This window comes from Tiliqua scincoides, chromosome 2 (assembly GCF_035046505.1).
Source record: "Tiliqua scincoides isolate rTilSci1 chromosome 2, rTilSci1.hap2, whole genome shotgun sequence".
NCBI lineage: Eukaryota > Metazoa > Chordata > Lepidosauria > Squamata > Scincidae > Tiliqua > Tiliqua scincoides.
In genome coordinates, this window is record NC_089822.1 from 5,822,634 (window position 1) to 5,847,209 (window position 24,576).

The following is a 24,576-nucleotide window of genomic DNA, read 5'->3' on the forward strand; positions in this document are numbered from 1 at the left end:
TACACGCGTGTGTGCTTCCCTTCTGCTCTGGCTCTTCAGCCCCTATGTGTGAACGCCGAAGCCCAGCCTCCAGTGGGTGTCTGATCTCCTTGTTTGGAGGCTGCTGTGGTGGGGGAGGCTGCTGCAGCCCCTCCTGCTCGGGCCTCCTCCCTGCCGGGGCTGAGATGATATAAGGGCGGAGAGGCGCTGGGGGTGGGGTGGAGGAAGAGAAAGGCGAAGCAGCCGGCCCGGCCCGGCCCAGCCCAGCCCAGGCCCGCCTCCCATTGGCTGCCCGTCTCTTTGTGTGCAGGGCAGCTGCAGGCTCAGCTCCACATTTGAATGTATAGAGGGGCTTGGAAGGGAACCATTTCCATGGGCCATCTGTCTGCCTGGAGCCCGCAGCAGCAGCCTCAGCCTCCCCAGCAGCCTCCCCAGCAGCAGGCAGCCCACGCAGGGAGCGGCGGCGGCGCGGCGGCCGGCCAGGATGGTCTTGGTGCACGTCGGCTATCTTGTTCTTCCAGTGTTTGGCTCTGTGCGAAACAGAGGTATCTCTTTCTCTCCCTCTTTCGGGCAGGCAGGCAGGACCGCAGCGCGCCCCGGCTCGCCGCTGGGGCTGCTGCTGCGGTGGTGGGGATGCCGAGCAGGAGAGGATGCCCGGGAGGAAGAGGCAGGCAGGCTGGGGGGTCAAAGGCGCCTGGACAGAAGAGGCTCCCCTGGGTGGCGTAGCTGGGGGGGGGCGAAGCACTAAGTTTTGCGGGCAGCCTCCCCGCAGCCGCAAAGCGCCAGGCTGCGATCCTATTCGGACTTACCTGGGAGTAAGCCTCATAGGCTACAGTGGGACTTACTTCTGAGTAGGCATGCCTAGGATTGGGCTGTGAGTCTTGCCGACGCCTCCGTTTTGCTCCCCCCGCCCGGGATGGCTCCGAAAGGGAGAGGGAGGGGGCCGCTCGCACGCTGCGGGGAGGCGCCCCGCAAGACTTAGCGCTTCGCCCCCCTTCTAGCTACGCCACTGGCGGAGGAGAGCGAGGATTCACCCTGAACGGGGGGGGGAGGCAGAGGAGTGAGGATCCGAGGATCGCAGGCAGGGCTTCCCAGGGAGAAAGGAGACCCGGTGGGGGGCGAGGGGGGTGATGACCCTGGCAGCCCAAAGGCCACCCGGAGGGGGAGAAACGCACCAGGCAGCGAAGGGGGGGCATCTTTGCATTGTCTTTTAGGAGATCGGATTCCCCTTTGGAGACCCCCCTTCTCTTTTGGATGTAGAATAGCTTCTCCCTGCCTCCCACCCCCTTCCCCCCACTCTCTGGTTAACTCCACTGCAGCCCCTCTGGCCCCCCCGCCCCCCTTTGCCCTCCCCACCCTTCCACCTGACTACCCCCCTTTGGCTTGGCCGAAGAGGAGGAGGAGGCTGGCGAGCAATCGAGCCCCCTCTTAAGGTGGGCATCATTGTTCTCCATGATCCAGGGCAGCCTGGCTCCCCAGCTCGTGGGTCTCCCCCTCCCCCTTCTGAGCTCTGTCCACCCTCCTCTACCTCCTCCTCCTCCTCTCTCTCTTTCTTTTTTCACAGTTGCTTGTCCACTGTGGAGGGCTGTTGAGCGGCCCCCCCAACCCACCCCCCTTTTTTGTTTGGTGTTGAGGCTTGAGAGGGGGTGTGTGCCTTTTTCTCTGCTGTCCCCTTCCACCTCCCCCACCTCTTTGGGCATTTTCTCAGTTTGCAATATTCAATCAAACAACTTATTGGTTCTGATCAGTCTTTTGATTCAAGATGCACCAGAAATTGACTAGAGATCAACCCAACCATAAATCTCAAAATACTGACAATGAGACTTTTTTTTTGCCGATCAGATCTTTAATATGGGATGTGTATGGCCATTGCATTTTTTTATTTTCCCTACATCCCCCTATTCTCACCCATCCCCATTCTCTGCCACCAACAGTGGAAATGAACCTTTTGAACCCCCACCTTTTTAAAATGTTGCCCTCCTTCCTCATTCCTTCAGTTTTCTTTCTATCAGATTCCGGATGCATTTCAGTGTCATGTTTTGTTTGCTTTTTGATAGCCTTTCTTGCCTTCTCTGTAGAATGTTCTCCCCCCCCCCCCCACTTCCTCTGGCCCAGGGTTGATCACACCCCACAACATAATACAGATCAGTCCACTGAAATTTGCAAGAATCAAACAATGTATTTGGTTTTTGTGTTCTCCTCTCTACTGAGATGTGAACCATCCAAGGCCTACTGAAAGATGGTTTAAAATCTGGGCTAGTAGCCTACATATTCTGCTTACACAGGAATAAGCCCTATGGGTTTTTCAATAGGAATTGCCCCCCCTAAACATGTTGCATAATTGCATTTTAGGGCCAAATTCTGGTCTCTGTTAAACACAGGTGAGAAATGTGGAGGGACTTCATTGCCTGCCCTGGAGGATTTCCAAGACACCTGGGTGAAACAGACATCCATGCATTGCCAGCTCTTCTTGCTTTTGCTTTCTCCTGTCATTCAACTGCTCTTACCTTTTTCCTTTGCCCCCCCCCAGCCCTGCTTCCCCTCCCTACTGTCCATGTATAACATAACAGCTTAGTTTGGCTCATTGTGGCATTCTCTTTCCTTTAACTGCAGTCTCTTCTAGTGTGATGATGGGATGATGGACATTTTTGCATTGATCAAAAATCTTTTTTTATTTTGTTTTTTTTATTTGTTTTGTTTCCTCATTGTGTAGATCAGTGAATGGTCAACCTGCTGCCCTGTGGCTTGTAGTTCTCTGCATTTAGCTCTAATGTTGACACCCCACCCTTCTCTTTAACCATTTCCTGTATTCATCTGAGGAAGGCACTGGCATTTAAGCCAAAGTATCCTCTTTCCATCTGCTGCCAGTCAATTAGAAACTGGGGGTGGTGGTCTTGGAAGAAGGGGGAATTTAAGAGATTTTAAACTGGGATGCTGGTGGCCTCCCTCCCTTTCACCTGCTCAGTTATTTTTACAAGATCTGAAAATGCAGGGGATTAAAAATATAAAAAAAAGCAAGTGCACCATTACTCAAAAATTATGCACCTTGTGAAATACAATGATACTGATGAAGTCATGATCTTCATCAAGATTTTAAAGCAACTTGGCAGGGTGTAGTTGGAAATTCAGGTGCCATAAGAAAGGAGGGGGGAAATAGTTGTTTTCTGTTGTTAGCAGAAACACCAGAACAATAGATCTGACCTCTCTTTGGGTTTTATTGGCTGCAGAACACACCCAATGAGAAACTATGATCCTGGGTAGGAGGCATTTGATCTGTTAAAAGGAGACCTTAAAAAGCCACCTGAGACTTTCTGAGAGAGGATACTCAGGCTTAAAACTGAAGTCCTAAACCACCAATCTTCTTGTGAAAAGAAAAGAAAAAAGACAGAGAAAAATGGCAGACAGATTGTATGCTCAAACCTGTTTCTCTTTAGCTTCATTGTAGTAGTCTAGGAAAAAAAAACAGGCCATTTCCAAATATAGCTCTAGTTTTATAACGCCATTTTTGTATCTTCATCCTGTTTAGCTAAATACATTTGCACTGTAAATTCCTGTTAAGTGGATTCATTTTGCTTTAGTTGTGTAGAGGATGCAGTACCTTGGGGTTCACACACCCTCTCACCACCCAAAACTCCACCCTAGCCCCAATTAATGGATCTTGGTTTCCCGTTCAAATTACCGTTGGTGATTTTAAAAAATCCATGCAATTAAAAAAATAATAATAATAACCTGCGAGAAGGCTCTGACAATGGTCACTTTGTTTCTTTGGGGGACCCCAAACCCATCCATGAGTGAATATATTCTTCCAACGGTTAAAGATTATGCCAAAGCTTGGCGACATGCATAAAAGGGTACTGCATCTTTGTACATTGCATATTGCACGGACACACACTACATACACACACCCTCTTTTCTCTCTCCTGGCCAAAACTGCACCCTCTCCAACAGTTGGCCTCCATCTGTTTTCTTTGAAAGCTGAACCAAACCCAGCATCTCCAGCTGCCTATTAGAAACCAGCCGATCCAAACATCTTTCTCTAAACCCAAAATTAGACCAGAAACACTTGGCCACCAATTAACACACCTCTCGGCTGGCGATTTTGATTCAGTCCTGGTGGGGGCGGGGAAGTCGACATGACACCAAAATAGGTCTCCAGAGCGAGCAGATGATGCTCAGTAGCAAAATGGTTTTCCATTCAACAGGGATAACATTTCTTTTCTGCTGTGCTGAATTTTTTACTTCCTGTTCTTATTTTGTGGGTAAATTTTTTTCTGTATCGAATATCCTTTGGTTGTGTATTTCTTCACCTTTTTTCTTGTACTAAAACTGAAGCATGGTCTGTATTTTTTTACATTACCTAGTTTCTGATGTAAATCTCTCTGTAGAGACATACCCGGCTGAAATGTAATGTGCAGTAGCCTATACATCTACTCATTGTATGCTGCTTCTGTTCTGTTGCCCCTCCACGGCATGGTGGGCCTGTGCCTCTTGTATTGTGTGCATGACCAACATTGTTACAACACAGTTCCACTAATACTAATATACAATCTCTCAATAAAGAAACTAGTTTTCCTATATTAACCTAGTGTGCTTTTTCTATTGCTGTTTTTCCCCCATTTATTGTTGTATTCCTGCTGTTTTAGATTATTTTTCCCCTGCTTTCCTGCCCCCAACCCACCCCTTCCCCCATTTGAATGAATGACATTTTTTTTTGGTGACACCGATATGGGGCGGGGGGGACTGTTCAGTGTTCTCTATCCCATATCTACCTTCCAACATTAGCCTGTGAATATCCACTCTCTAGATACACATCCTATATTATCATCACTGTATCTATGTGGAGATGAATCTCGATTCCTGTTTTGACTGTTGCAAAAGAAATATATAATATATCAATAATACACACACTGATGTCAATTCCAAAATGTTAAACAATGGAAAAGATTTGCTGTTTATTGCATTCCTGTTAAAGGTTACATGTTGATCATAACAGCAGGCTGCTAGAGAGGGCAGATAGCACCCAAAATGCACAGGGATGAAAAAGTCATGTTTTTAACAGGAAAAAAGCCGCGGATCCTTGAAAGATCTTGATTTTGCCTTTTCCTGAACCCAAACTCTTTTGGTCTGACTGAGCTTGATTGCCCAGTCTTGTAGATGAGAATGCTTAAGTGCCGGTCTCTAACAATGACCTTGGAAAGACAGTTGGAGGGTGTGTGCTTGCATGGGGATGTATGCACGTATGGGGGAGAGTGGTTTGCAAATGGTTCTGTCAGATGCTGAAGTTTGCGTCCCTGCTCTGTCATACATAGCCATAGCCAACATCTCACAGCCCACGTCCTTTCAACCAGCTGATAGGGAGAGAAGCAACTAACTTGCTTTTAAATCTAGATGTGCGCACAGTCTTCTCTACGTTTGCCACTGAACCAGCTTTTAGTCAACTGGGTTTGGTGTTTTAATAAAAATGCAGGTGCTAGGAAATGATTGTACAGATCTGGACTCTCTCTCTTCAAAGCCCCTTTAGCAGGCTGTATTCCAGACATTTAGTGGCAGCCGAGGAGCATCATTATATAATACTTTGAACATGCTAGCATTGCGCTGCCTGCAAGCCAGAAAAGAGTAAGATATGTCAGCGGGGCAGAGAAGAAGAAAGCCACTTGGTTCCCTGCCACAAGTGGGCCATGGGAGGGAAGATGGCAGGTTGGAAGGCTGATCGTTCCCCAGTGTGAGATTTGCTGTTTATTTAAAACCAGCATGAGAGGTGAGATCAGCAGTCTTGTGGGTGAAAGAAAAAGCAACTGGATAAATTAGACTGCCCCATTTGGGGGCATCCTATGCCTGACCAGGGCACAGCGCCCCCTTTTCCTTCCAGCCACATTCTTCTGCTTCACGTACTTTTCCATGTACCCTCCCAGTGAATTGTTTGGCCATTGCTTCCCTCCTCCTTTGACCATATGCAAGACACCCCCCCCATCGCTCCTCCCCTCCTCTCCCCCCTTCTGAATGTAGTGTCTGCTCCTGAGTCCTTTGTTCTTTGCGCTATCCTATGCCAGTTCCGGCAGCTTAGCTGTTTGCTGTGACACCATGCTCATGTTCACACATGTAAAAGAGCCAGGCTGTACTTCCTTCAGCTTGCATGAAGGGAAAAAAGAAAAAAGAAGAAACAGCCCATGCATGCTTTCTGGGGAGGGGCAGTAGGGACTGACCATCATTTGACACTGTGATTTTAATTCCCTCTCCTTCTGCCCACCCTTCCACAATCACAATGTTGCTTTTTCCTTTGGGGGAATGGCAAACTGTAATGGTAGGATCTACCCCAGGGCGTATTTGGGGTCTGACTCTGGTCAAAGGGAAATACGTAACACTGAAACAGCTGTTTCCCCCTCCCTAGCTTTTGTTCAGAGAACAGCAGTTTCACTGCATCAGTGGTCTCGTCCCAGAGATTAATGCCCACGCAGATCAAAACCTGTTCATTTGCTGCGGCTTGGAGATAGTTTTAGTGCTCTAATAAGACCAAAAAGCTGCTGGATTAATAGGAACTCATGCTAAGTCATTTGTCATCTGTGGACTTCGCTTGACCTATCTTGGTAGAAGCACATTCTTAGGAGAGCACAGGTGTTCCTCCGCCGCATCTCACCATTAAACAACCAAAGGCCTCCATAGTTCATCATCCATTCAATGCATCTGCAGTTGACTACCCAGTCACCTTGGACATACCTCTTTGGCAAGGCCACCTGCATAAAAAGGAGTTGCCCCTCTTCAGTGTTAAATGTTTTGACATGCATAAACTTCTGCTCCTGCAGTGGGTGTGAATGCTCACACAATGCTGCTTTCTAGTGTGTGTGTGGTGTTTTGTGCAGATACCAGTGTGTAGTGATGGGCTGCCTTAATGTGGTCAGGATGCCACGCACCTGTGAGTCACCAGGATGTGGGTTGTGGTTGATGAAGATAATACTGTACCATGTATAGGGCAAAGGCAGAGCCAAGGGTATTTTGTTCATCTGTACGTTATGCCAAAAGTGTGGCAGAATTTGGCGTCCTGACATTTCAATTTAAAAACAAGGCGCTAGTCATCTTGACTGGAGTGAAAAGGTTGAAAGCTTGTCTGGTAAAGGCTCAGAAATCAATTACCATTCAGTGGGCGGGTGTCCAGTTGCCTGATCTTCCTGTTGGAGATCTAAAATTGGAGATCTAAGACTAACTTTGACCTTTTCATACTTTCTGCCATGGTAGACTTCACCAAGGAATTCTAAATGCTTTCGAAAACCTCTGTTTAGCAAGAATACATTCTGCAAAATAAGTAAAAGATCAACAAAACAAACAAGAAACCCTTGTTTCCCAACATTTTATGCTGCCTTTGCTCATAAATCCTGTTTTCAAAGTCTTTTAAATTTTGTATTGGTGCAACGATCGCACAACTCTGGGTTGAGGTAAGTCTGGCTGGTGTGGTGTGGTGCACTTTGCATTGGGAACATAGTCCACATTCACACTGTTGAAATGAATCAGACACGTGCAAGAGCATCTGGGACACCTCCATGCCAACTGGGATTGCATAGGAGATATTCTTGGTGGTTTGTTTGTGTGTGTGTGTGTGTGTGTGTGTGTGTGTGTGAGAGAGAGAGAGAGAGAGACTCAGTATATAAAGCTTTCTTATATACAGTCAGAACACTTGGTCCATCTAGGTCGGTGATGCCTAGTAGCTGCTCTCAGGAGTTTAGATGGGTCTTCCCTGCCTCTACCTAGAAATGAGATGGAACCTGCAGCCTTTTGCAGGCAAAGCTTGTGCCCCATCTCTAAGCAAAGGCTGCCCACAAAATCTTGGCTCTATGAAGTGTTTTCTTGGGTGCCTAGTGCTGGGGAGCTCTTAAACAAAAGGGAGTGATTGGGTCAAGGCAGTGGACCCGAGATGTGGGGGTTCTTGAACAGAAAGGAATTTCCAGTGGTTGCTCATTTGAGTCAGATTTCTGAAGATGTCTTCAAATGACTTAAAAAAAAATCCTAGATGTGACAGGGTTTCATTATACTCAGAGCTGTTGCAGGGCTTGGGGCATTCCATGTGATCACACAACTGCATTGCACAAACACCGCATTTTGGTACTGGGGGCTGAGTACAGCACCGCAAAAACTTGTGTTTTTCAAAAGGATGTTTCTAGTCCTCAAGGCTGACAGGATAGGCTCTCAAGCAATGTCTGATGAAATATCAGAAGGCAAGTAGGGGCAAGGGATTGAGCAGGTTTTCAATGGCCATTAGGTGGGCTTTCAGTGCATGCATAGAGCTCAAAGGTAGAACTATGCAGGTATGCAAACGACCTCAGCTTGCTTAATTCATCTAGGGCCTGGGCCACATGTTGCAGTATTTCTTGGTGCAGAAATTGGGTTAGCTTGCTGCAGGTTTTGGATTTATGTATTTTTCGCACTGCATACATAACCTTTTATGTCTCATTAAATCCATGGATGTCATTTCCTAGAGAACTCTTTGTACTGCCAATGCAGCATTCAACACTGTCTTTAGAAACCAGAACCAGGATCACCAAATGCTTCACTCCAATGTCCTAAACGGAGAACTGCTGATCTGAACTTTATATCATTTTGCAGTTTTTGCCCCACTTCCCATTACGTAAAGAATAGAGATGTGTTGCCTGTAACTGATATGATAACCAGGTGACCAACTTCCCCTGGGCGAAGGTGATTGATTCAGGGATTGATATGAAATTTCACACAGGTTTGGCCAAAGGGAAGGGTAGGAGGGCAGCTGAAAAGACCTACTCTGAGGGTAAAAAAAACAACTCATCACACTCAAGGTATCCTCACGCCATGTGGCCATTAGCTGACGGCAGAGATCAAAGAGCAGATGATGCTATCCAATTTATCTCATAAAAATAATATCCAAAAGCAATGAACTCTAGGGGTGGCTGCGATGGTGATGGATGCAATAGTGATAGCCAACTCAGTGTGACATCTGGAACTAGCCTGTTCTCACAACATATCCAGGGTGAACGAACATGCACAAAGGGCAGAAGTTTCACTGAGGCTGCCCTCTCCTAACTAATTAAGCTGAATATTTACATGGAGCCTACAATGAAGTGCTGGTGTCCGGTTTGCATGGGGGAGCCCTTTGAAGACCCTGGCAGTTCTGAACGAACTTGTGCAGAGAGGCAGGCTCTCAGCACGCTCGAGCGAGACATGCAGAGATTGACTGTGGTTGGCATGGTGGAGGGGGCTGCTAGAATAAGCAGCAGCAGGATTCCAGCTGGGCCCTGTGGAGTCCCACAATGGTCAAGAGTGGGGCACATGTTAAAGTGCAGCATTAGGTGGGTGGGAGGGCGGGAGGGAGAAGTTGTGACTTCCTCACTCCATGTACTTCCTTTCAAATTGCTTCTCCTCCATCACAATTTTCAGGTGGAGTTCCAGTCACCCCACTAAAAGAAAAACTGGTGGAGGGGCAACTGGGGAAGAAAGGGGGCGTGTGCTCCTGGGGTATGCAAGGAAGGGCTCTGCTTACTTGTCCATACCCTGCTTGAGGTCGCTTTATGGGCAATCAGTGGTGACACTAACCTGCATGTTTGCAGGCTCATGCCAACTTTGGTCCCAAAAGGAACTGCATAGCAAGGTTGTAGGGTGGGCAAGAAGAAGGGGGAGCTAAACAAGTGAGCGCAGAGAGGGCAATGTATATTTCTGCTTGTCTCCGAGTATGCCCTGGTACACTCGTAGGAAGTTTGCGGGGAAAAGCCAGAGAGGCAGGCAGTTTTAATAACTTGGGTCAACAACAACTCTTTTGAGCGAGGTGTAGACATGCCTTTCATGGCTGCTGGATCGGGTCCAGTTTGTGTGGAGAGCAAGTTTGGCAGTCCTGGATAAAACCTAAACAGAAACTGGTCCAGATTCTGGCAGATTAGAGGTGCCAGGAAGACTTGGAGTGGATCTCTACACCGGCAATTTTCAGTGTTTTGGTTCTCACAGTACACTGATCTCTATGATCTTCTCCATGTTCTTTGCCTCTTGTGATGTCACTTCCGACTTCCTGGAGACTCTTCTGGGTTCTGCAGCTGTTTCTAGGGCAACTGTCTGTAGTATTGAATTTCACCTGCAGCTTTTTAAACCCTTCCATGTTGAGCTGCACCTGCTGAAATTCTCTCTTCTATACAATGGTTAAAGGTAGAAGCACTTTGTCTTCCATTGTACGTATCTGGTCACCTTGGTTGAAAATTGCTGCAAACATTACCATACAGCATTTTCTCTCTCCAGCCCCACAAGTCACAGGGAAAGAACAGAGCACAATCTTTGCTTATGTATTATTTGCGGGGCAACAGTGATGAAGGGCTTGCTGGTGGGCTTTGTGGATCCATCTGCCTGACCTCTGAACCAGATGGGCCCTTAGATTGATCCAGCAGGGCTCTCTATGGGTTATTCTCTGTTCCAAGCAAACCTGATCTTCCCTTGTTGGGGGATAGGAAGGTTGTATGCCAGGGCACAATAGTCACGGAGGCATGGAGGACAGGAGAGAAGTTCCCTGGTATTTCCAGCGAGGTGGAGGGAGATCAAATGGCCTTCATTTCTACTACCCCTCTCTGTATCCTAAAGTTTTCAGTGCTTGGCATTGGGGGTGGTGGTGGTAAAGATGAAACCAGGCTACTCACTTTTGGGCCTGAACTTCACCTGGGAAACTCTAGCAATCTTCCTCCACTTCCCCACAAGTAAGAAATCACAGAGCATAGGTTACATAAGGAATTTGCTGCCATGAGATAGTGGTGATGGCTCCTGGCTGAGGTGACTGTAAGCTGGGCTTAAAGAACTGATGGAGGAAGAGAGGTCTATCACCTCTGCATGGAGCCCTCCTGTTTCAAGGCAGTGTTCCTTGGGGTGCCTGCTGCGGGGAGCAATAGTGGGATAGAATTATTGTTACCCTGCCCTGCTTGTGGGCTTCTGGGAGGCATCTAGCTGGTGATGGTGGAGAAACAGGATGTTGGATTAGGTGAGCTTTTGGTCTGATCCAAAAAAAGAGTTCATCTGATGCCCTTTTCCTGGGTGTTCTCAATGGACTGAGGTGGGGACATATTCTGAACTCTGTGTGTGAATGAATAGACTGACAGATTGCTAGCATGCAGTGCTTCTCCACTTGCACCCTTGTGCAGCTGTCATCAGTTTGAACAAAAAGACAGCACCTGCCTTGTCCATAGTTGAAAACAGATGGGTGATTTGTATGTACCCGTTTGGTCGAAGACACAGTGAGTGCCAGCACAATCCACTGGACAAGCTTTCAACTCGGCTGTGGGGCACACTTTCAGCACTGGAGTCCAGCTTGGAGAAAAGCACCTGCAGGGATAAGAGTGGCAGGCAGGGGAGAAGGTAGAACTCTCTTTGTCCCTTTGGTGCATTCAGTTGCAGCCCTCCACTCCCACCCCCTGCTGTATGTGCAAATAGGGTAGACCCACACTCAGGTCTGCTACCATAATGTGCAGCTTGAGCCTCAGAGGCTAACTGGGTATGACAGTGTTACAGAGCAATCCTCTAGTATGTTTACTCAGAAGTAAATCCACTGTATTCAATAGAGATTACTCTCAGCCTGCATAGAGTTGCAGCCTTAGACTCATGTCTCAAGACTGGTTTGCCTCCGAGTCACTATACAGCAGGAGGGGGGGGATTTAAAAAGAGTGGGATGCACTCCCCTGCCCCAGATACTTATTTGGGCTCTTTTTTCCTGGTGGGGCTCCATGACCAAACTGCCAGAGGGAATAGCCTTTAAATGAGAGCACCCTACAGGAATTTTATCAGGAGGGTACAAAGTTGTGTTTTGGGTTTTGTTTTGTTTTTTGGCCCCTTCCTACAGCGGAAGGGGCAAAACAGAGGGAGGAGATGGTGATAGCCAGAATAGTCTTTGGCTCCCAGATCTACCAAGCTTCCCAAAGTGGTGCCCATGTGTATCTAGCACGGCATCAGCAGCTAGAATCAGTAATACAGAAATCAAACACACTCCTAAGTCTCTCTAAAATATTTTAAGTACAGAAAATCATTGCAGAAAATTAGCATAATCACATTTAGGCTCACACTAGAATGGAAAGTGTCCTGTGTGTAGTGGCATAGCTAGAGGGGGTGCAAAGCACTAAATTTTGCAGGGAGCCTCACCGCAGCATGCAAGGGGCCCCTCCCCCTCCCCTTCAAAGCCATTCACCTCTGTTTTGCTTCCTGCCTGGAATGGCTCTGAAGGGGAGAGGGAGGGGCCCCTTGCATGCTGCAGTGAGGCTCCCTACAAAACTTAGTGCTTTGCACCCCCTCTAGCTACACCACTGGATCCCAGAACATTTCACTGGGCCCCCTTCTTTGGCTCCTGGGCCTGGGTACAAATTACCCCCTTCACACCCCTCTCATGGGCTGTGCTTTAAATACAGACATAAAACAGCAATTACAGGGGGAAAAGAGGAGTCTCCCCACTTCCGTGCATCCATGCTCAGCCAGCCACCCACCCCCCTCACAATTCTACTCTGCAGGTACTCAGTTTGAGCCTAATCTTGTCTAGCAGCAGCCCAAGTTCTGTATGTGTGAAGATGAAAGTCCATTTCTGTGCAGTGCTGTGGGTCTCCTCTTGAACTAGAGCAGTGTTTCTCAATCAGTGGTACCACCAGTGAAACTTGAGTTGGTGACTGTGGTACTCACAGGACTCCTGGACCCCTGCCACCTGGCAGTGAGACCAGGAATGTGACACAATGAACAGCTGTAAGAGGCTCCAAAGCATGCTTTTTCCATGCTTGAAAAAGCCCTACTGTCCACCCTGAGCCTCTTACTGGTGTTTGTGGTATTGCATCTGGCCTCCCAACCCAGAAGCAACTGGCAATGATGTCATCATCAGTTACCTCTGGTGGTACTTTGAATAGGTGGACCATGTGAAGTGGTACAGTGGAGGACAAGTGTTGAGAAACACTGAACTAGATCATCTACACCCTGATAGAATGGAACTGATTCAAACTTTTTCAGGTTTCACCTGGCCTAATGACATCTGTCCCCCTTCTTTGGCTCCTGTCACCATAACTTCTGTGGCTAGATGACAAGGGAGACGACTCTCCTGTCCTGTTAAAACATTTTGCAGACAAGGAAATTTCTCCAGGCGCAAACCTGCCTTAGAAGTGCGAAAGACTGAAATTCCCACTCCTGCACCACTATGAAAAAACACTGGCACCCTCCTGTCATCCTTCTGCTACAAAATAATTGCCGTGTCATGTGCTCTCATGTTCACCTGTTGCTCCCTCCAGACTGGAGGCTGTTCTCTTTACACTGAGGAAGCAAATGCGGAACGAGGGTTGCTGCCTTGTACTGAGTCAGACCATCACACATCTAGGTCAGGACTGGTTACAATGACAGGCAGTGGCTCCTCAGGGTCCCAGCAGGGCTTTTCTCTAGCTGCACCTGGAAATGCTAGGGACTGAACCTGGGGTCTTCTGCATGAAAGCTGCGCATGCTTCCACTGAGCTTCAGCCCCTCCCTCTGCAAATGTGGTAGCAGCAACACTTGAGAGGGACACTCCAGGCAACTGCTATTGATTTCACCTGCTAACAGTTCATGCCCCAGAGGACAAGCCATGACTACCGGACTCTGAGCCATTTCCGTAGCCTTTTCCACACAGTTCACTTTGGGATGTTAAGGGTTGCTACATATTCTTTCAGTGATATCAATATTAGGCTTGAAAACCATAATTTAAAAGCACGTTCCTGTGCACCTCTGAAGTTGCCGACTGTTCATTGTAGCTGTGCCTTTAAGTCAACTTGCTGTAGGCAGAAATGAGCACATCTGCAGCTATGGCAAACTTTGCCTGCTGAATTCTGCAGATCAAGCAGGTCTTAAAGGGAGCAGGCCAGTCTATTTTTTCTGGTCATTTGGCAACCCCAGAGCATTTGGCTGAAGAGGAGGATTGTAGCTTTAAGAATGGCATAGAATGGGGGATTTTGGGAGGTGCAGTGTTTCTAGTCTTGCTGTGGCAAACTGCACTGGATAAAAGTTCCTCCTTTGTTAAAGGTGCAGGACCCCAGCTAGCTAGGACCCTAGCAGGACTCTTCCTCTAGAGTTGCCAAGTTGCAGCCCAGAGATCTGTTGCATTTTTTGGAAATTAACAAGGAATTGGAAAGTGATGGCTTCTCTTTCTTGGTCCTTGAGACAGGCCATTCTCATCCTGCCTGCTGTGATGGCAAATCTCCAGGTGGGTCACACAACAAGCAGGGGAGGAACCAGACACAAAGATGGTAAGCTAGTCATATTCCACTTGGGTTTGGACCAGTTTCAGAAACAGAAGGTAGTATCCAATTCCCAAGGTGCCACTTTTTTGTCTTTGAGTTTCACTGATAGGAAAACTTAAATGGCTTATAACCGCCTGCCTTAGTTCAAACTGACGGATATATGGAAGTCAAATGTTTAGATGTGGGTTGCTCTCCAGGAGATTTTCTTGTGGCTGAGGCAGTAGCATGGCCAGAAGGAGTACAAAGCACTAGGTTTTGCAAGGGTGCAAGCAAACTGGAAGGAGGTAAACACTTGGGGGAGAGATTATAGAGAGGTAAGTGGTGGGTGTGCAGATAAGCTTGCATCTCTACCTGAGTAGTGTGCCTTTCAATTTAAAGGTTGAACCCCTTCCTTCCCCCTCCCAAGTTTACATATGACTAAGGAAGACCTGGGTTTCAATGTATGGATCTGATGCTGTGGTGACTACACAGGCCTACAAAATTGAGGGTCAGAAAAGATTTTCCCAAACTTTATGGTGGTTTGATATGAATTTGGGGTGCCGGTTCCAAAAATGGCATCTGTTTTGCCCTATGCCTTAGTGAATGGTTCAGGCAGCTTCCTCATATGGAAGCCATGGTGTAGGCTTCCTCATGAGGAAGCTGCTTGAACCATTCACTAAAGAGACTTATGCCGTGTCTCTAAAACTAGACGTGATAGGGCAAAATGGATGCCATTTTTGGAATCAGCATCCCACACATACCCAGGAATTGGTGTAACCTTTAAGGAAGCAAAATGTGTGTTGGCCTGTGCTAACATTCCTGCCAGTAGCATAGCTGGGGGGGGTGGCATGGTCATTATTGCTAACGCTGCAACGCACCATGTAAGCAGCTCCACTCACTTGCCATCAGAGCCATGCGGATCAGAAATGGCAATGTTAGGAATAAGCATGACAGGAAGAAGGTTTTGGGGTCCAATCTTATCAAACTTTCCAGCGCTGATGCAGCCACAATGCAGCCCCAAGATAAGGGAACAAACGAACCCTAACACTGAGGAGACTTCTGTGACTGCCCCCCTCCCCACTGCAGATTGCAATGCATGCCTCATTTGCATGGCTGCATCAGCACTGGAAAGTTTAAAATAAATATCATGAAATAGCCCATCTTTCTTCCTGATCTGCTGGTTTTCCAAGTGCAAGGAGGGCAGTCTCAAGATAGCAATGCTGCGTGGTCATGCCTTGCCTCTTTGCTCCTAGAGGCACCCTCTGCCTGCTCACTTGCAGCCGGAAACAGAATGCTAAACTAGTGAGACCCACCTTGGGCTGTTCCAGGAAGACAGCTCTTATTCTGAATTCTGAAAGTGTAGATTGGCTCTTAGACTGCCATCCTCCACAAGATCTTTTTATAGTGTTTAACAAATCCCATTAAAATCAATGGGGCTTATTTGTAAGTAAATGTGCTTAGAGTCAGGCTGTAATTCTCCATCTCCTCTCCCTTTACTTCTTCTGTTTTAGATTACTTTTTGGGAGCATGATTTCCTGGAACAGAGACTACAGGGAGTTCAGTCAGACTCACCTTCAGTTGCCCTTGCTCTGGTACATGTAATATGCCATTATCTCCATCTGAATCCTCCTGGAAGCATTTTTGTGCATTGTACGTGCAACGCTAAATTCTTTCTTGAGGGATTGGTGAAGCCTTCTGGCTCTCAGACAACGTTCAGCCCACATTTGCTGTGAGACTTGACGGTGCAAAAGGTTTATGCCACAGGTCTAAAGCTTCATTTTTGCACACCATGTGAATTCACTGCTGTACCTTTGCACCTCCTGATGCCAAACAGATGCAAAGGAGAACAGGTTTTTGTGTCCATACAACCAGTTAGGTTGCCAAATTATTTTTCCTGGCCCTCTTGCTGTGCCTCTAACAACAGCATAAAAGAAACAGTAGACCTGAGTCTGGTCAGTGTCTGAATGGAAGCCTGCCTTGGAAACCGACATATAGCACCTTGAGTTCCATCTGGAAGAAGGGGAGGTGGGTGAGGAAATGTATTTAAGGAATTACTTTAGTTCCATGCCAGAAAAAGCAATAACCACTAAATGGCCGTGTGTTGGGCAGCTGAGAAGACCCAGCAAGACAAATGTTGGCTACATGATCTATATCTTTCATTCATGTGCAGAAGAGGGAACTTTGGCAGGTGTCACGTTTGGGTATCCTTGTCAATTTTTCAGCTGACCCCCACAGATGTGCCTTTAACAGCAGCCTAACCTTCCTGCATTTGTAGGTGATAATGTGCCACTTCCTGCTGTGAAAAGCTTCACTTCTTGATTCTACCTGCTAACTGGGCAAAAAGGTTCATTTTAACATAGTGTCCTCCTATATTTAGCAGAGGGAAAACAGCTGTCCTTCACCCAACATGGCACCTTTTCCAGTGGCTGTTGCTGCTGGCTTATTTAAAAATCATGGGTCCTTTTAGAAGTGACATGATTACGGGGCTGGGGCACCTTCCTTATGAGGAAAGGCTACGGCGTTTGGGCCTCTTCAGCCTAGAAAAGAGACGCCTGAGGGGGGACATGATTGAGACATACAAAATTATGCAGGGGATGGACAGAGTGGATGGGGAGATGCTCTTTACACTCTCACATAACACCAGAACCAGGGGACATCCACTAAAATTGAGTGTTGGGAGAGTTAGAACAGACAAAAGAAAATATTTCTTTACTCAGCGTGTGGTTGGTCTGTGGAACTCCTTACCACAGGATGTGGTGACGGCATCTGGCCTGGACGCCTTTAAAAGGGGATTGGACAAGTTTCTGGAGGAAAAATCCATTACGGGGTACAAGCCATGATGTGTATGCGCAACCTCCTGATTTTAGAAATGGGCTATGTCAGATGCAAGGGAGGGCACCAGGATGAGGTCTCTTGTTATCTGGTGTGCTCCCTGGGGCATTTGGTGGGCTGCTGTGAGATACAGGAAGCTGCACTAAATGGGCCTATGGCCTGATCCACTGGGACTGTTCTTATGTTCTTATGACAGGATTATTGTGTACTGGACAATGCATTGTGTCTGGGATCAAATGCATCCTTGTATTGTATGTTTGCACCCATTCTTTTTGTGTCTTGGAAATTTGTGTTCCACTATATGTATATTTATATTAAATAGGCCCTCACCTGGTCTCTTAAATGCAAGAAGCACCTTCTGGTCACATCCAGGAGACTTTCTGAGGCCGAACTTGACTTGCTCTGCATTGTAGCCAGGTTCCAAATTATAACACTATTCATATGTTATTCTGTTTGCCAGGGAAGCAGCTTGTCCAGTCTTTCCTGCCCTAGCTCTCCCTTTTCTGAATAGCTCTCTCTGGGTCTTTCTTTCCTGGCTGACCCAAACCCTGGTTTAGCCTGACGTATAGAGGAAAACATGGCTTTCTCCTCCTGGCGTTTACCAAGTCAGGTGACTAGTTCTTAACATCATTTCCCCAAATGAATATCATATCAAATATCATTTCCCCATTTCCCCAAAGTTGTGGTTCAGCTTACATCCCCCCAAACCATTTGTTCCCCACTTTTCCAACCAGTACTGCTGGTTTCTGTGTCCTGAGCAGTCCTGTTAACCTTCCTGCCTAGAGCTGAACTAAAATTTCCAAGAGCACTTTTTTCTAGGCAACCATTTTACAATGCAATGTGTACAATGTAACACAAGTGCAAAATGGAAGAAACAGGCACATTCTGTCACAAGGGGCTTATTGTGTTATCTTTTGTTACATTTACAACCCATTCTTCCTTTAAGCACAAGCTGCTGCATACATGGTTTCTCTCCCATTTTAGCCATACTAACAACCTGTGAGATCATTAAGCCAAGTGACTTGTCCAGTGTGACCTAGTGAGCGTCATAATCAAGTGGTGATTTGAACCTAGCTTTTCCCAGTGTAGCACTAACTACTATTCCACTTTGTTACTTTCCACATCTACTGACTCAGTTGGGATTAACTTGTCACTGGCCCAAACAGTGGTGTAGCTAGAGGGGGTGCAAAGCACTAAGTTTTGCAGGGAGCCTCACCACAGTGTGCGAGCGACCCCTTCCCCTCCCCTTTGGAGCCATTCTGGACAGGGGAAGCAAAATGGAGGCATTTGCAAAACAGAGAGGAGAGGGGCTGTTTGCATGCCATGGTGAGGCTCCGTGCAAAACTTAGTGCTTTGCACCCCCTCTAGCTGTTCCATGGGGCTTGACCTTCTGTCTTCCAACTGAAGGTGAAACTGAGTTTCAGTTAGCATCTTTGTGAAAGACCACATTGTCTTTGTCTTTAAGCTGACTGTCTTCTGGGAGTTGGTCTTCAACTGGGAAAGGATCCCTGTGTTCTACTTGCTGGATGATGTGGGGCTTGTCTACCTCACTGACTGAGAGAAACTCAGAGGAGTTAAACCATTGCGAAGGCTTTCATGAAAACAAGGGTGGTAGGTGAGGGGAGCGAGGCCCTCCCTAGAGAAGAGCTGTCAGCTTCACGGGGATGGGGTTCATTAGATCTGCGGATGGAGAGGCTGTTTGTAGAGTCACTCATACATGCCACTGATCTGATGAGCTCTGCCAGGAGGCATCTGTTCCAGGACAGATAAATTCTGACAAACGGCTTTCTTGTGCAGGATCTAACATGTGAGATTCTTTCAGCGCTAGTGCTGTTTTCCAAGGAGAACCTCTATCTGTCTCAGCTTCCCAATGGCTGCATTTTAGAGGCTGGATTTGGGGTGAACTCGGCTGCTTCTGCTACTAAATCCAGGCCTCATAGCTGACAGTTTGGTGCAGTGACTAAAATTTTGGATGTTAGCCTGAGTTCGCATCTCTGCCTTGAGTGACCTTGGACACATTGCTTCTTCTCAGCCTATTCGACCTTGCAAGTTTTTTGGGAGGATAAATGAGGTGGGGTGAAAGGAAAGGGGCCATTTCTAGCAAACATTTCATCTTTTCTACTCCTGCCCACCCATCTTGCTGATGGTGACACAATCCATGTCACCTGAATTCAACCTTCTTGCAAGAAAAATGGGGTATTTAAGCCATTTCTGCCCAACACTGCATATATGTAACAGGGACCATACGTGTACCCCTGTGTGCTGGGGAAAAAATGGGTTAATTACATGCCAAATTACCTACAGATCACAAGAGTTTAAAATAATGGCCCTGATCCAACTCCATGCATATGCAGCCACTGCATGCCTCTTGCCCCAGTCAGATATACTCAACAATGCTGAACACCTAGGAGAGGTAAGTTGAAGGAGACAAAATCTGCTCCCTCTCCCGAGAGGCAGTGTCACTGCAAACAGTGCATGTATCTGACCCTGACTTCTGCAGGTGTATGATAAAAATGAGCATCATCTCAGATTTTCCTCTGGTTCCTTAGAAGCCAGCCAGCACACAGAATTCACTTGGTCATAAAGGTCCATGACAGCTTGTGGTACAGTTTTCTGTTGCAGCGGTATTGGGGCTCACCAGTCCTAAGAGCTCCTTCTCATACCATATTAAGGTTTAGTTTTAGAATATGAAGTAATACTGTGGAAGACAATGTCTCTTCATGTGCAGAGTGCCTTTCTCCCAACTACTGAAGAGTCACATCCAGAACTTTGCCATACTGGTCTGCTGGTGGCCATTTTGCTGTTCATGTTGAGAAAGCTGGGGGACGGGGATCCCTTCTTCATCTCTTCATCTTCCAAAACTTGGTTGTAAATACTTGCTCCATGGTGACTTCTGGGATGCAGGACAGCCTCCCCCAAGAGATCTGCTTGGCACAAGGCTGCCCATCTTTTGACAACCATTGGAGACTGGCACCTTCCCCAGACTTGTGAATTAGCTTGTGGCTGATTCTCCAGTCTCTGTATCAGTTTGTTTTTCCCTTTGTTCTGGCTTGAGGTTTCATATGATTGAAAGGGTGGGATTTCATATGATTTAGGCTTCCTTACATAAATAAAGCTTAAAACTTGCCCATTTATAGGGCAAATGGCACTTCTATTGTGTGCATTATCTAGGCATCCCTTGGGTGTATAATTCTTTCTTTCAGCCTTGAATTTGCATGGGTCTAAGCCAGCAGTTCTCAGATTCACAGTTTGAGCTCCGCTGCAAGAGGTGGGGAGAGGGGGAGGCAGCAACAGGATTGCCAGGATCCTGTTGCTTTGGAGGGGCGCGTGGGCTTGGTTGGACTCACCACAGCTGACGGCAGCCTTCCAGGGGTGTGGGCAGCCCCACGCTAGCCTCCACAGGGCTCCCCAACATGCGGAGACAGTGAAAATAGCAATTGCAACCCACTTCTGGTTTCGATCTGGGCAGCGCTGGATTCCAGTGGGAATGGTGCTGAATAGGTGGGAAGATGGGTTGCTGGAAAGGGTGGAAGGCTGTGTGGTTGGAGAAGGATCCAAGTCTGTGTTCTGCTTTGGCTTCCAAGCGAGAATATTTGAATTCCAACCCATGCAAAATAACAGCATGAGCACACTGTGCAATGGGACCTTATGTTTGAAGCCAAAATTAATGATGTCACGTCTGGCCATGACATCACTTCCAGGTTAATGACATCACTTCCTGTGGGTCCCAGTAGATTGTCATTCTAAAAAGTGGGTCCTGGTGCTAAAAGGTTTGAGAACCTTTGTCTGTCTATGCACAGATAACAACTGCCTTCCATCTGAGCAGCTGTACTGCTGTGGCTACACACTGTTTTGGGGACCAGGCTGTTTTTTTCTTCCAGGGTTTCTCCTCAAGAAAATCAGTAGTACTGGACAAGTTTCCCTGAAAGTCAGCTTGCCACCCTGGCCAGTCTTCCCCTGGAGTGTCTAGCCACAAAGGAGCTTTGGGTGGGTCCTGATGTTCAAATGCTACAGCTTCTGGGAGAGAAAAAGTCTCCAGGAAGCGCATTTGAACTCCTGTGTTAATTGGCCCTCTCGGTTCACGGCTTGCCATGGCCCAGTGACATCTTCTTTAGCTTCTGATGACTTCCTCCATGGATCATTAACTTGGAAGAAACAGCAAGCAGCTGCTATTTCTCTGCTCGTTTCTAAACCATAGTAGTGGCAACAGCAATTCCAAGTGTGAGCAGGAAGTGGGGTTTGTTCTGTTAGTTGATTTTAGGGTGCTTTACTTTTTTCAGAAGGCTACAATAGTACAAAAACCACTTGAGAAGTGGCCATTCACTGCAAAGGATTTGTACCAGGCTTCAAAAGGCAGCTTGTTCATCTTCTCCAGCAACAATAACTGTCAGTAACAAAGGGACAACAAACAGTAGCGTAGGTACAGGGGGTTAGTAAGGTAAGTATTGCAGGTGCTGCAATGCGCCATGTAAGTGGCTCCTCCCACTCTCCATTGGACCCATTCCATCATTGTTGGAGCCATTCATTCCATCACTGCCCAGCAGGGCCTCTCAGAGGAATTTTATTAGGGGGTACAAAGTTTCTTTTGCCTGGCTTCCCAAGGGAAAGGGGGGGGGTAAAACGGTGGGGGAGGGGGTAACAAGGGTAGGCAGAATGGGGGCAAAACAGGGAAGGGGGTGGGTGGTGACAGCCATAATATGGAGCTCGGGTCTACCAGGCTTCCCAATGGAGGTCTACCTACCTGTGCGGTGTTGGCAGTTAGCTACTGTAATACAGAAACCCCAAAAAACACTCCTAAGTCTCTCTAAGATCTTTTAAATGTAGAAAAATCATTGCAGAAAATTAGCATAATCATCTTTAGGTTCACACTAGAATGGAAAGTGTCCTGTTTGCACCAAAATCTCTGCAACAGCTGTAGCCCCACAGCTGTGTCCCTCAGCTCCTATACACTTCATGACAAGCGGATCTACATGTCCAAGAGCTACTGTAGCAGGCTAGGTTCCTCCCAGATTTGATCCAGTGTTAAGGAGTGTCATGTATGCATTCCTCAGCCCAGTGCAAATGATCTGTGGCAGTAGCTGCTGTAGCCTGCTCGGGGTAGTGCCCTTAGTATCCTGTGCAGGCAGCAAGTCCAGGTGAGATAGAAAAATGAAAGATACCAGGAAATTTATGGGCCTCCTCCTTTGGCTCTTGGCTGCCTTTTTGAGCTGGGCCTGGGTACAAATTAGCCCCTTTACTCATGGGTCCTGCTACTCAATGGTTCCAACAGTGAGTGGGAGGGGCCACTTACACGGTGTGTTATGGTGCCTGCAATACTTGCCGTGCCATTCCCCCTGTAACTATGATATTGACAACAAATACCAGCCCTGGTTCAAATGATCATCCAGATGCTGAAAGAGTGTGGTGGGCCCCTTTCAGGGCCTTCCACTCTCAATAGAATATATGGCCCTCCACTTGTGTGGAGGCCAGATTCTCAGGATTTTCCCTTGATTTCTTGAGGGAGAAGAATCATTTGAGTTGGGCCACTGCTTGACTGGGTGTTCTGGGGACATAAGAGTGCCAGAGGGAATAAAGGGAGACCCCACAGTGTTGACAAAGGGTACCATCCAGAATGTCTTCCTCTGGAGCAAGGACTCTTCTGCCAGAGCAAGCTATGTTGGATGCTATCCAAAAAGTGTTGGAATAAAGAAAATTCCACTGCAAAACCATCTTGAATGCCTGATGGGCTTCAAACAAGAGCTTCTTCAGAGGCAGAAGGCAACTGGTTGTTTTAAGAATGGAGAAAAAGATACATGCATATTGTTGAGTCAGAAGACTCCTTGCCACTCTTTCCAATCTGAGAACAATGCTTGTCTCTTTTATTTCAAAGAAAGGCTTCCTCCAACCAAGTCAGGTGTTCAAGACTGTTTTGCATTAGACCTTTCTGAATAAAAACAGAGTTCTCCCCCCCCCCAGCCCATTGGGTTCCCCCTGTTTTCTCTTTGCCTTTGTAAAAGCTTTGGTTCCCCCTGTTTTCTTGTGGTACAAGACTGCCCCTAGTCTCCCTTGCATTTTCACAGGGGGCTCTGGGATGCACTCTGACAAAGGGGGGCTTTCACACTAGCCCTTTTCTCTGATGTAAGCTCTGAGCAGTTGACATTACAATGTTTCAGCAGGCTAAAGCCCAAAGGGGAATTTGAAATTCTGCTGATTTTAGCAGGATCAATGTTGCAAGATGGTTGCTGTCTTCAAAAGACACTCTCCATGGTGAAAATGGGACTTCTGATTTGTAGGATATTGCTCCATGTCTACAACCCTAGGGGAAATAATGCCCCCCCCCCACATTTGCCTTTGTAAGGGGACACTGCACAATCGAAGCAGGGAGTAGGACACTGTTTTAAGCAGGCTTGCCAGATCTTTGGTTTTGGCCTGAAGACTCACGGAATCAAGGCCCAACTCCAGCCTTTGAGCCAAACAGACAAATCTCTGGGGCTGATAGCCCTTGTCACTCATACATATGCAGTAGGTCCAGGAAAAGGTGTGCATAAAATCATGAGAGTAGCAGTGGAGTGCAGCATTTAAATGTTGACAAAACTGACTCCATCTTGGAAATGTCAGCCATATTGGTTTACGTAAAGATTGTAACAGTATGAATTAACATCCAGAGTTACAGTCACACTTCCACTTCCTTCTGACGATCACACTAGAGCAGCGTTTCTCAAGGTTTGTCCTCCACTGTACCACTTCACAAGGTCCACCTATTCAAAGTACCACTGGAAGTAACTGGCAGTGACATCATCACCAGTTACTTCTGGGTTGGGAGGCCAGATGCGACACCTCAAACACCAGTAAGAGGCTAAGGGTGAATGGGAGGGCTTTGTTAAGTGTGGGAAAGCATGCTTTGGAGTCTTCAACTGCTGTGTGCGGTGTTGCCTTCCTGGCCTCCCTGCTGAGCCACAGTGGTCCCGTAAATACTACCTGGCACCACCTCAAGTACCACTGGCAGTGCCCCTACCACTGGCTGAGAAACGCTGTGCGAGAGCAATGCCTCAGCAGCGCTAAGGAGTCCTAGTGTGGACGCCATCTTGGCATAGGGCCTGACCAGCTCACAGATCCAGAGAGCCAAGGGGATGGCACTGCCTCTCAATCGATGGGCCTCTCGATGGGCCTCGGCTCCAGTGACAGCCTGACCTCTCCAACCTCTGTCACTGGCCACCAATCCAGCATCTGTCACGGGGAATGTTTGTGAACAAATTAAATTAGGAGAACATAATTTCCATGATTTTTTTTGCGAGCAAATTGATTTAGTGACGATGGCGTGAGAACCCCTCCCGCCTCCCCGATGTCGTTTCAGCCTCAGCTGTCATGCAACTTAGCCCTTCGTCTAAGAATAAACCTGAGAGTACTTACAGCTTTGAAATGCTGAAAAATTCATGGCTGCCTGCTGAGTTTCCCAACAGCCAGTAACGTCTGCATGCACAGAGGATTCCACATCATGCCAGCCTGCAGGGGGGAAAAAACCCCTTTAATATACTTTTAGGTTCCTTCTCCATCCCCTCCATTGCCTCCTCCTTTTTCTCTGGTTAAA

The 24,576-nt window shown here is 47.3% G+C and overlaps 1 protein-coding gene across 1 annotated transcript in view; it reads left to right on the plus strand.

Moving 5' to 3' along the window:
* The first annotated feature begins 301 nt into the window (after positions 1-301).
* Positions 302-24,576, plus strand: part of ARK2C (arkadia (RNF111) C-terminal like ring finger ubiquitin ligase 2C) — a 99,187-nt gene continuing 74,912 nt past the window's right edge. The window contains exon 1 of the mRNA XM_066617797.1: positions 302-524. Coding sequence (XP_066473894.1) covers positions 464-524 — 61 coding nt within the window. The 5' untranslated portion in view covers positions 302-463. The remainder of the gene's footprint in view (positions 525-24,576) is intronic.